The sequence below is a fragment of the Marmota marmota genome, unplaced genomic scaffold (genome assembly GCF_001458135.2).
Source record: "Marmota marmota marmota unplaced genomic scaffold, marMar, whole genome shotgun sequence".
In the NCBI taxonomy this organism is placed as follows: domain Eukaryota; kingdom Metazoa; phylum Chordata; class Mammalia; order Rodentia; family Sciuridae; genus Marmota; species Marmota marmota.
The window spans coordinates 42759768-42769945 of NW_026000082.1; the positions used below are offsets into that span (position 1 = coordinate 42759768).

Below are 10178 nucleotides of genomic sequence, written 5' to 3' on the forward strand. Positions count from 1 at the left end.
GGCGCCGCCCATCTTTCGTCGGCTCCTCCCCCTGGGCGCCCGCAGGGCCGCTTTGTCTGCGGCGCCCCCACCCTTCCCGGGCTAAACATAGGCCGGCTGCCCCCGCCCCAGGAGTAATTATAGCTGCCCATTCATTGAGTGCCTAGTGTGTGCCAGGCGCCCTGCTCACCCCCACAGCAGTCGCGCAAGGTGGGTACTAATTATAATCCTACGTGAAGGGTATGGAGGTTCAGAGAAGTCAAGCATCTGGCCCAAGGTCATCCAGCTGGGTCAGCCCAGCTCAATTCACCCATTGGGCCACTTCCACCCAAACAGGAAGCCGTGGACGCCACCACCCACCCGCAGCTCCTTCAGGGAAAGGGGACTGGCTTGTCGTGGAACTTTGGGGGAAGTGGAAAAGATGTAACCCTCTGTCCTGGAGACCTGTGGGACAGTCTAGGCCAGGTGGTGCCACAGACTCTAAGAGTGATAGAGGACCAGGAGTGGTGGGAACGTGAGGTTAGGGAATGATTCTATAAACTGGGGCCACTGTGCTGACCACCCCCACCCCACACACTTTCACTTTTAAAAAGCAATTTACCTGCCACCCTGTCTGGCTTAAGAGCACAGGTAGGTCACATTCCTCAGCAAACTGCCTGTTCTCTGAAGGCCACCTGCAGGCCCCAGAGACAAGAACAACAGGGTACCCTGCCGCGGGGACCTCTGTGACCCTTTCACAGACCAGATCCCAGAACTCAGGGAGATAAAGATAATTCCTCCTAATCATAGAATCCGTAAGAACAGATTCCAATTAGAACCAATCAGCATGGGCCAAAGTGACCCAGAGTTGTCACCCACAGTGGGGACTTGAAAGTCTGATGTCATCCTGCTGTCAGTCCCAAGTCAAGAGCTGGACCTGGGAAGGACTCTCTGGAAACTTCCCTGGAGCCCATGACAGTGAGCGCAGAGAGGCACCTGCCCCTCCTCTCTGAGAGGACCCGCTCTGTCCTCCAAGAGGTCCCCTGTTCTTCTTTCTTATCCCTTCCAATAAACTCATGCCCGTTACTCTGAGTGACATGTCTGAAATCTTTCTGGGGTTGGAAAGGGGGCCTCTGTTGCCGCAGTCTGGCTGGGCACAAAATAACCGAGCCGCCACCAAGCCTTGTAGCTTCAAACGGCAACTCTTTATCCGCGAACTCTCACCGGCACTCCACACACACTTCCCGGGAACACACTCCCTCCACTGGGCTCCCCCCGAACCCCGGGAGAACTCCACGGGAACTCCAAAGTAGTGGGCGCCAGGATCCAGGCAGCAGGATCCGCCCTAATCCCAGAGCAGGGTCACCTTTCAACCATTCCCTCTGGCAAAAATGCCAGGCGTCATTCCCACTAAACTGTGGCTCTCTAGACTCTGTGCTGCCTCAGTTTCACAGAAGGTCCCAGCCCTGTAGCAAGACGACAGAAGATGTTCCCCTTTTTAAGGTCAAAGGCCTCTTCCCCCAGAAAGCCCTTCAGAGACGCCAACCCAGACACCAAGCCCAAGGAGCCTCAGGCCTGACTGATTCCGATCTCCTTCCCAAACCTTTTCTTCAAAAGGAACCCACTGGTATGAAAGTCTGCGTGCCCTCGGGGGAGGGCGGGTAGAGCCTCACCTCCCACTTGGTTGGCCAGGGACACCTCTCAGGGAGCCAGCCAAAACTCAAGATATGATGGGGCGGCGACCTAGGCTCAGAGAGGCTAGGCCTTTCCCAGGGCCACACAGCAAGGTATGGTGGAGGTGAAATGAAGATCTCAGGCCCCCACCCTCCGTGGACGCCACCTCCCTCCGCCTGCTCCCAGTCAGTCAGTCCTGGATACTGTTCCCCATGCTGGACGGGGCTTATTCTGCCCTCTTGCTCCAAAGGCTGGATGGAAAAGGAACAAAGCCAATGTTTATTGGACTAAAATATAAGCAAACAAGCCTCAGTAAAGAGGGGAGGGGTCGGTCAAAGACCCTGGAGCCAGACCACCTGGGAGCGGATCTAGACCCTGCTGCTTCTGAGCCTGCGATTTCGAGCAGGTAACTTAACCCCTGGGACTCAGTGGGCTTTCCGTAAAGTGGCACCGATGGTCTCTGCTGCCAGGGTTGCTTGTACATTTGGTGAGTCAACGTGTGACGTGCTTGGTACACAGTAGGTGAAGGCTGCTCACCTGCGCCACACTCTGAGGACACCGGGAAGGCTCAGCTGCTGTGGTCTCCTTTAGATTTGGTCCCACTATCCCCACTGTCCCTGGAACCATCAAGACTGGAACTTAAAGCCCCTGCTCCTCTTAGGAGACCCAGTCTGGGCCCTGGGGACAGCAATGGAAGGGAAGCCCCGGGAGGCCTGCTCCTCTGGCATCTCCAAGGTGGGCACAGTGCCCTCCCAGGGTGGCTCTGAGGAGCCAGCCAGCTGGGGTTTAGTGTAAACTCAGGAAATGCCAAGCTCTTGTGAGATGGCGGCAGTGGCTTTCTGGGCAAGACAAAGTCTCACTGCTCCAGGCTCTGGCCTCAAACAAGAGAGGGTCCTTGGGGGCAGGGGCTAGAACCTGCTGGCCTGTGGCCGAGCCAGGGGCTCTGGGGAGGGTACTGTTCACAGTCAGCACAGCCAGGCCAGCCCTCAGCCTGGACCCCAGGTGTCCTCTGTCCCCGGCCATCAGGGACCACTCCTAAGCCATGGGGCTTCCTGTGGGAGTCTAGGGGCTACAGGAAGGGGTGGGGGTCCTCTGGGTGCTCCCTGCAGGGCACAGAGCCAGGCTGCTGGCCCCAGGGAACTGAGAGGAGAGGGCAGGTCGCTTGACTACCTACATACCAGGGGCTGGGGACAGGGTCCTGAGAGGCATGGCAGCCAACCTAGAGCACCAAACTTGATCCCTCGCTGGTTCAGTGAAGTCTTCCACTTACTGATTGATGGAGTCAATCCGTAAGCACCTGTAACTTTGGTTGGTAGGGAAAAAATCCTAAGGTCAAGCCACCTCTGTTTCAATGCTGTATGGACGGACACACTGTGGTTTGTCTGTCCATTCGTCAGTCGATGGTCACTTGGGTTGTTCTCACCTCTAGGCTTTTGTGACTCATACGGCTGGCGTGCGGGTTTCGTGTGAGCGTGTCGTCCTGTGCCCGTGGGTGTGTGCCCAGGAGTGGAGCTGCTGGGTCATGTGGTAGCTCTGTGCTTGTTTGAGGAAACCCCAGGCTGGTTTTCCACTTGACATTCTCACTGAAGATTTTACAGCCTCGGTCTGGGGTGGAGCTCAGGGGTAGAGCGCTTGCCTGGTGTATGCAAGGCCCTGGGTTCCATGTTCCATCCACAGCACACCTCTCTCTCTCTCTCTCTCTCTCTGTCTCTGTCTCTCTGTCTCTCTGTCTCTCTCTCTCTCTCTCACACACACACACACACACACACAGAGGTTTTACTCGCCTCTCAGTTAAGGAGGGAACCAGTAAGATGTAGTGACCAGTTCAGGGGAGAATCTGAGGACAGGAGAGCTGTAGATCGGGGAATACTGGAGTGAATGAGCTTCTTCCGTGGTGGGGGTGTGGATCCCAGGCCCCATCCACAGGGCAGGACGGAACCTGTTTACTGTAGACACACCTGTGCGGCATGCCTGTGTGTTATACAATACACGGAGTTGTAAAATGACTCAAAGGCAAGTAAAGCTGCTCGGCCCCCAGAGAATCAGACAGCATTGGAGACACCGGGGGATTTTTTTTTTTTTTTTGCTTATTCCAAAAATAAAAATATTTATTCGTTTATTTAGACAGTGCTTGGGTGGATCCCAGGGCCTCTGTATGCTAGGCAAGCACTTTGCCACGGAGCCGTACACGCCCCTAGCCCAGCCCGAACCATCTTAGGAGCCCTTAACCTTGGGCCTGTTGGCGGCCTGCTCCAAGCCTTCTCTGAGTGGCTGTAGTCACCCACCTCCATGCCGATGGCTCTCCTGTCACCAGCCTCGGCCCCTGACCAGAGCTGCAGTGGGGGAGGGAGCAGGACATGCTCCACCTCCCCACATGTCCCAGGGTCTCCTACATGCGGGTGCCCTCCTGAAGCCATCGTCTTCCCATGTTTTCCCATGTTCCTGCTCGCTCCTCCACCATGTGGAGGGCCAGTCACCCACTCAGTCACCAAACGCTCCCGTGCACACCAGGCCCTGCCCTGGGTCCGTGGGAAGTGTTCACTCCTCCTCACTTACACATTCATCAAGGTGCACTGAGCGCTAAAGCACCCTCTGCTTCCACGCCAGGCTTGGAATCTTTCTGATTTGTAACCATGAGCAGAGTGTTGAACTTCTCTGTGCCTCCATTTCCTCATCTGTAAATGGCAATGAAAATCATACCCACTCCCGAGACTGGAGCTGGTGAAGTCAACTGGTGTTGCATGTGGTACCTAAGAACCGTCTGGCCCATAGGCACGCCTGTAATCAGAGAGACTCGGAAGGCTGAGGCAGGAGCATGGCAAGTTCAAGGTCAGCCTGGGCAGCGCAGGGAGGCCTTGTCTCAAAATAAAAAAAGAAATAATAGGGGCTGGGAAGTAGCCCAGAGGTTGGCACTACTGAGTTCAATCCTCAGTACTATAAGGGGAAAAAAATGAATTAAGCCGGGTGTGGTGGCACACACCTGTCATCTCAGCAGCTCGGAGGCCGAGGCAGGAGGATCACAAATTCAAAGTCAGCTTCAGCAACTGAGTGAGGCCCTAAGCAACTTAGAAAGACCCTCAAAATAAAAGTAAAGAAAAGGGCTGGGGATGTGGCTCAGTGGTTAAAAGCCCCTGGGATTAATTCCTGGTACCAAAATAAGTAAATAATAGAATAAAAATATCTGGACAATAGGAACAATGACAGCCACCTTTACTGAGCAAGTGATAAATGAATGGTCCCTCTGAATCTTCACCAGACCCCCACTACTAAATTCTGAAATGTCACTATGCCCGGCACAGAATGAACACTTATTATTCAGGATGAAAGGGGCGTTGGCTTCTGAAAACAGACCCACCTGTGCCTGGCAGGTGCTTCCAGAAGCTCAGTGCCCTCCTATCTGAGGATAGAGCGACACCTGCTGGTGGGTTGTAGATGTGCAGCCACAGACCACCTGTTCTTCCAATGCCTTGACTTTGGCTGACCTCAAGATAGAAGGAGGGCAGGGAGCTTTATCAGCTTTCCTAATGGACATATGTCACCCAGGTTACTCTTAGTATTTTTACCCTGCTGGGATCGAACCCAAGGCCCCATGCATGCTAAGTAAGTGCTCTTCCACTGAGTTCCATTGCCAGCCCGTCATCCAGATTATAACTGTCACCTTCCCGCTAGTGGCTCCCCTTGGCTCCCCTTGGCTCAGCCTCCAGGGTTTCCGACATTCTGTCCACATTCTTTTCAAAGGTTAGGCTGGGCCCGGGACTGTCTGCTCCCAATTTCCTGTGTCCCATTCCAGAATAAGATCTGAAGGCTTCTAATCTCTTTGATCTCTGATTTGATCTCTGCTCTCTAGATGTGCATTGCTTATGTCCCCAACCAGAGGGCAAGCTCCTTCACGCTGGGCTTTGTCTGTCTTCTTCATTGATCCATTCCAGGGTCTAGCCCAGATCCTGGCATACAGTGGTGACTAATAAATACTTGGTGAATGAATCAATGAATGGTCAGACTGAGTGGCCCTGATCCTCCTGCCTAAAGCCCCGTGGGTCCCCTCCCATTGTGTACTCAATCTCTAGTCAGATCTGTTTAGCTGTCACTTCCTGCAGGATGCCCTCCCTGACCCCCTGTCCCCAGAGTGAACTGGTCACCTTCCTCTGTGTCCTTGCTGTTACACTTATGTTTCAAAATTTTATTTTATTCATTTTTATTGTTTGAGTCAGCTTTTTCACTGCTGTGACCAAAAGACCTAAAAAGAATAATTTTAGAGGAGGAAAAGTTTATTCCGGGCTCACAGTCTCAGAGGTCTCTGACTGTAGACAGCCAGCTCCATTGCTCTGGGCCCAAGGTGAGGAAGAACTTGGCAGAAGGGTGTGGTGGACGTGGCACCAGGACGTGGCACCTTGTTGAGCTCTACTCAACAAGGACAAAATATATACCCCAAAGGCATGCCCCCAGGGACCCACCTCCTGCAGCCACACCTACCTGCCTACAGCCACCACCCAGTTAACCCCATCAGGGGATTAATGCACTGATTAGGTTAAAGCTCTCATAACCGGATTGTTTCACCTCTAAGCTTTCTTGCATTGTCTCACCCATGAGCTTTTGGGGGACACCTCAGATCTAAACCATAATAGTTGTTATTGTTATTACTATGTTACTGGGGATTGAAAGAAGAGAGCTTTACCACAGAGCTTCATACTCTTACTTTGGGGCAGGGTTCTACTAAGTTTCCGAGGCTGGTCCTGAACTTGCAATCCTCCTGCCTCAGCCTCCCAAGTGACTGGGATTACTGGCATGTGCCGTGGTGCCCCGCACGTGCTGTCATAGCTATTGGGAACCAGTAACTGCATCCCTTCTTTTCTTGCCCACTAGGCTGTAGGCTGCTAGAGTAGAGTTACGTGTAGCCTCTCAGGGTCCCTCAGCCTAGAGGACAGGTCCTTCCCAAAGGAGGCCCACTGTTAGGAATGAGAACTTGGGCACCAGATTAAACTCAACTGTGCCAGCCTGTGGGAGCTTGAATGCAGTCCTCAACCTCTCTGGGCCTCGGTTCCTAACCAGTGAAATGGGCACAAAACAGTGCTCCCTTGGACCTGCATTGTGAGAATGTCAATTCCCAGTCAATATGTGTTAATTGTCAGGGTTTGTAAAGCCCTAGTTAAATTGTCACTGAATAAATAAATGAACATTCAGCAGTTTTATCTAGGTACTTAAGCCATCAGTGACCCCGCCTTGCTCTGGAACCTGACTGGCCTGTGAGGACCAGGCTGCCTGGTTCCCTCGTTTCCTGTGTCCCTAGAGGGCAGTATGAGCCTGGGGTGGGTGATGCTCAATAAGTCATTTCTCCATTTGTTCAAATGTGCTGCCCATTTCATTTCTGAGCACCTCCACCCCTTCTGGGAAGCCGGGTCCCCCTATTTTCCATGGTCACATCCCCCCCACCCAGGCTGCCTTCTGGGTTAGTTTCCTGTGGCCACTTCCCTGAGCCTCCCAACCCCCTGCCCCACCCTCCAATGGCCCGTCCCAGCCACCTCCAGGCCTGCCTCTGAGCCAAGATGGCCGCAGCCACATGCTGACCCTGCCTGTCACGCAGGGGCACCGGCCTCTACAATGTCTAGATGCAGCAGGTGCCCTGGAGAGGGTGGATTCCCACAAGCTGGCTCCTTCCCATTTTTCCAATGGTCCTTTAAGTGTCACCTGCTTGACAAGGCCTCTCCCAAGCACCATATGAGGAAAGCCGGGCCCAGTGGCTCTCTCCAGTTCCTGCCTAGCACTCATCACGGTTCAAAATCGTCTTCTTTATTTATTGGCTTGCTTGTTTAACCCTTCTTCCCGCCTCCTGCCCCAAGAATAGAAGCTTTGTGAAAACCAGAACGATGTCCCGGGCCTTGCCCAGGGCCAGCACATAGAAGATGTTCCTTTAGTATCTGCTGGGTGAACGATGAATCTCTTTCCCTGCAGGGGGGTCCTGGTCGGCCTCTGTTGAAAGGCTGGCAGGGATGGGAAGGATGGAGGAGGCAGACGTGCACCGGTTGGCTGATTCTTTTGTCCTTTAGTGGGCCCAGGGGACCGGAGGCTGGCCTGGGAGTCACAGCCCTTGAGCACTGGAACCTAGCATGCCAACCCCTCCTCCCACAGCCCGGCCCTTCCCGTTAATCCGTCTGCCCACAGACACAGGAAGAGAGGGCTTTGAGGGAGCCCTTGACTGTCCCCCAGGTTGAAGACCTCGCAGGCCCAGTCTTCAGGGGCCTCCCCTTGGCTTTAGGAGCCCCCTGGGGGCAGGGTGGGCTGTCTGGGAGGGAAGAGGGGTCCACAGCCCCTCTGCGGGGTGGGTGGGGTGGCAGGGCATCCTTGGCCTGGGCAAGGCACCCCCCACCCAAGGGGATGTCCAAAGTTGATTGGGGCTGGTTTTCCCCACAGAACACAATATAGGTCTTCATTGGCAGAGTGACAGGTCCCTGGCTGGGGCTGGGGACTTGGGGCAGCACTGGGGGAGCTGCTAGGGAGAGCTGTTTCCCACGGACACAGTCAATAACGAAAGTCATGTGAGCCGTAGGGATGGCCTTGTGACAGCGGGCCCACTTCCCACCTAGAAGGAAGGAAAAGACCAAGGTTGGTGTTGGCATAGCCAGGGACGAGGTCTCCCAATGCATTCTTTCATCTGTTCTGTAGGACTTAAGTGACCCACGTGACAGGACAGCTGGGGGTTCAGAATATGGGGTCATGGATTTATTTTTACTCTATGTGTTTTTGGTGGTGCTTGGGGTGGAACCCGGGGCCTTGCACACACTGGGAAAGCACTCTACGGCTCTGTTGCACCCCCAGCCCAAACCCTGTCTTCATCACCACCTTGGAGCCCCAAGTTGAGCACATGGGGGCTCCTCCACTTTACTGTGCACGTGAACTGCCCAGGGACCTTGTTAGAGTGCAGCTCGTGGGGGTGGGGGCTGAGATTCTGCCCTTCTAGCAGACTCCCAAGAGAAGTCTGTTGGTCCATGGAGCACACTGAGAATAGCAGGGTCCTCAATCAAGAGGAAGGCCAGGGCCACCTCCTAGAGGTGAGGAAACTGGAGCTTAATTCATGTGGGTGTTGGTGGTTCTTGGGGAACACTGCTGCTCCACGTACTGCCCCCCACCCCCACACAATCTTTTCATATTTCAAACATTTTTTGCAGTATTGGGGATTAAATCCAGGGGTTCATGCACGCTAGGCAAACAGTCTACCACTGAGCTGTTATACCCCAGGCCTTTAAATGTTATTTTCTTTGTGGTACCAAGGATTGAACTCAGGGACACTCGACCACTGAGCCACATCCCCAGTCCTATTTTAAAGTATTTTATTTAGAGACAGGGTCCCACTGAGTCGCTTAGTGCCTCACTTTTGCTGAGGCTGGCTTTGAACTCTCTCCTGAATCAGCCTCCCTAGATGCTGGGATTACAGGCATTCGCCACTGTGCCCGGCTCCCCAGCCCTTTAAATTTAATTTTATTTGTGGAATTGGGGATTGAATCCAGAGGGTGCACTACCAATGAGCTATAGCCCTTTTTATTTTGAGACAGGGTTTTGCTAAGTTTCTGAGACAGGCTTTTAGCTTGGGATCCTCTTGCCTCAGCCTCCCAAATCCCTGGGATTATAGGTATGCACCCTCACACCTGGCTTCTCCCCACACATACTTTTGTCCATGGCCTCAGAGAGTCCTATCCACACCTGGTGTCATCTACTTGGGGATCCCTACTCTAACTGTTGTACCCCACCTTCTCCCTAGCTCAGAGCCTATTAGGTGGTAGAAGAGTGAACGAAAAAATCAATTATCGATAAAGCAAGAGTCAGAGCTGGTCTATCTAAAACCACAGTCTGTTCTCTTAAAAAACTAACTTTTCAGGTGAACCAAACAACATGCCCGTTCTCTTAATTCTGCACTCTTCACCACGCCATGGACTCAGAAGAAAGCTTATGTTCTGGTCAGCTGGTCAATTCAGGCAATACGTGAAGTCCCCCACTCCACTGTGGGGTGTCTGTCGTCAGACCCCACCTGGCCTGCCCACCTCCCCTTTACCGAAGCTGATCTTTCTCCAGGGCTGAGGTGCCCTGTGCCACCTCTTACCAGAGCTGGTCTCTAGGCCGGTGTCTTTGAGGCTGGTTCTGCAGTCCCTGGAGTCCTCTGAGGGAGCCATGCCACTCACAGTACCTGCCTGGGACTGGGAGAAGTCCTTGCTACCTCTTGCAGGATGTAGCCACCCCACTCCGGGGACCAGATCTTTTATATTCACCAGATCCGGACCGGATCCGCTGAGTGAGCCACAGGAACTGGCCCAGGGCAGTTAGGGGCTTGCTTTGATCAGCAGGGCTATGTCAACACGATTGTTGTTAGGTCCAGGGGACAGGCTTCCTATAAAAGGGACACTATGTTTTCCCAACTCTAGCTGCTTCCTGACTTGGGCTGGGTCTCTGGAACCTTCTCAGCAGGCCTCAGTTTCCCAGATCTGCCATTATCTGCCCGTTTCACCACCTCACTTTGTTGGTTTGTTTCCCATCTAAAATGGGTGCTGCAGATACTC

The 10178-nt window shown here is 53.6% G+C and overlaps 1 protein-coding gene across 1 annotated transcript; it reads right to left on the bottom strand.

The window, feature by feature from the left end:
- Nucleotides 1–7397: 7397 nt before the first annotated feature.
- On the bottom strand, nucleotides 7398–9875 carry Srarp (steroid receptor associated and regulated protein). The gene is made up of 2 exons (XM_015484884.2): nucleotides 9725–9875; nucleotides 7398–8209 (listed from the first exon to the last, which is right to left on the bottom strand). The coding sequence occupies exons 1-2, from the start codon at nucleotides 9792–9794 to the stop codon at nucleotides 7773–7775; spliced, it is 507 nt and encodes a 168-aa protein (XP_015340370.1). The 5' UTR covers nucleotides 9795–9875; the 3' UTR covers nucleotides 7398–7772.
- Nucleotides 9876–10178: the final 303 nt, after the last annotated feature.

What these genes read in the sequence shown, in the direction of transcription:
- Srarp (XM_015484884.2), bottom strand. Translation starts at nt 9,794, where the DNA reads ATGGCTCCCTCAGAGGACTCCAGGGACTGCAGAACCAGCCTCAAAGAC. An exon ending in CGGCCTAGAGACCAGCTCTG is followed by an intron (nt 8,210 to 9,724) that starts GTAAGAGGTGGC and finishes CCTTCCTTCTAG; the next exon opens with GTGGGAAGTGGGCCCGCTGT.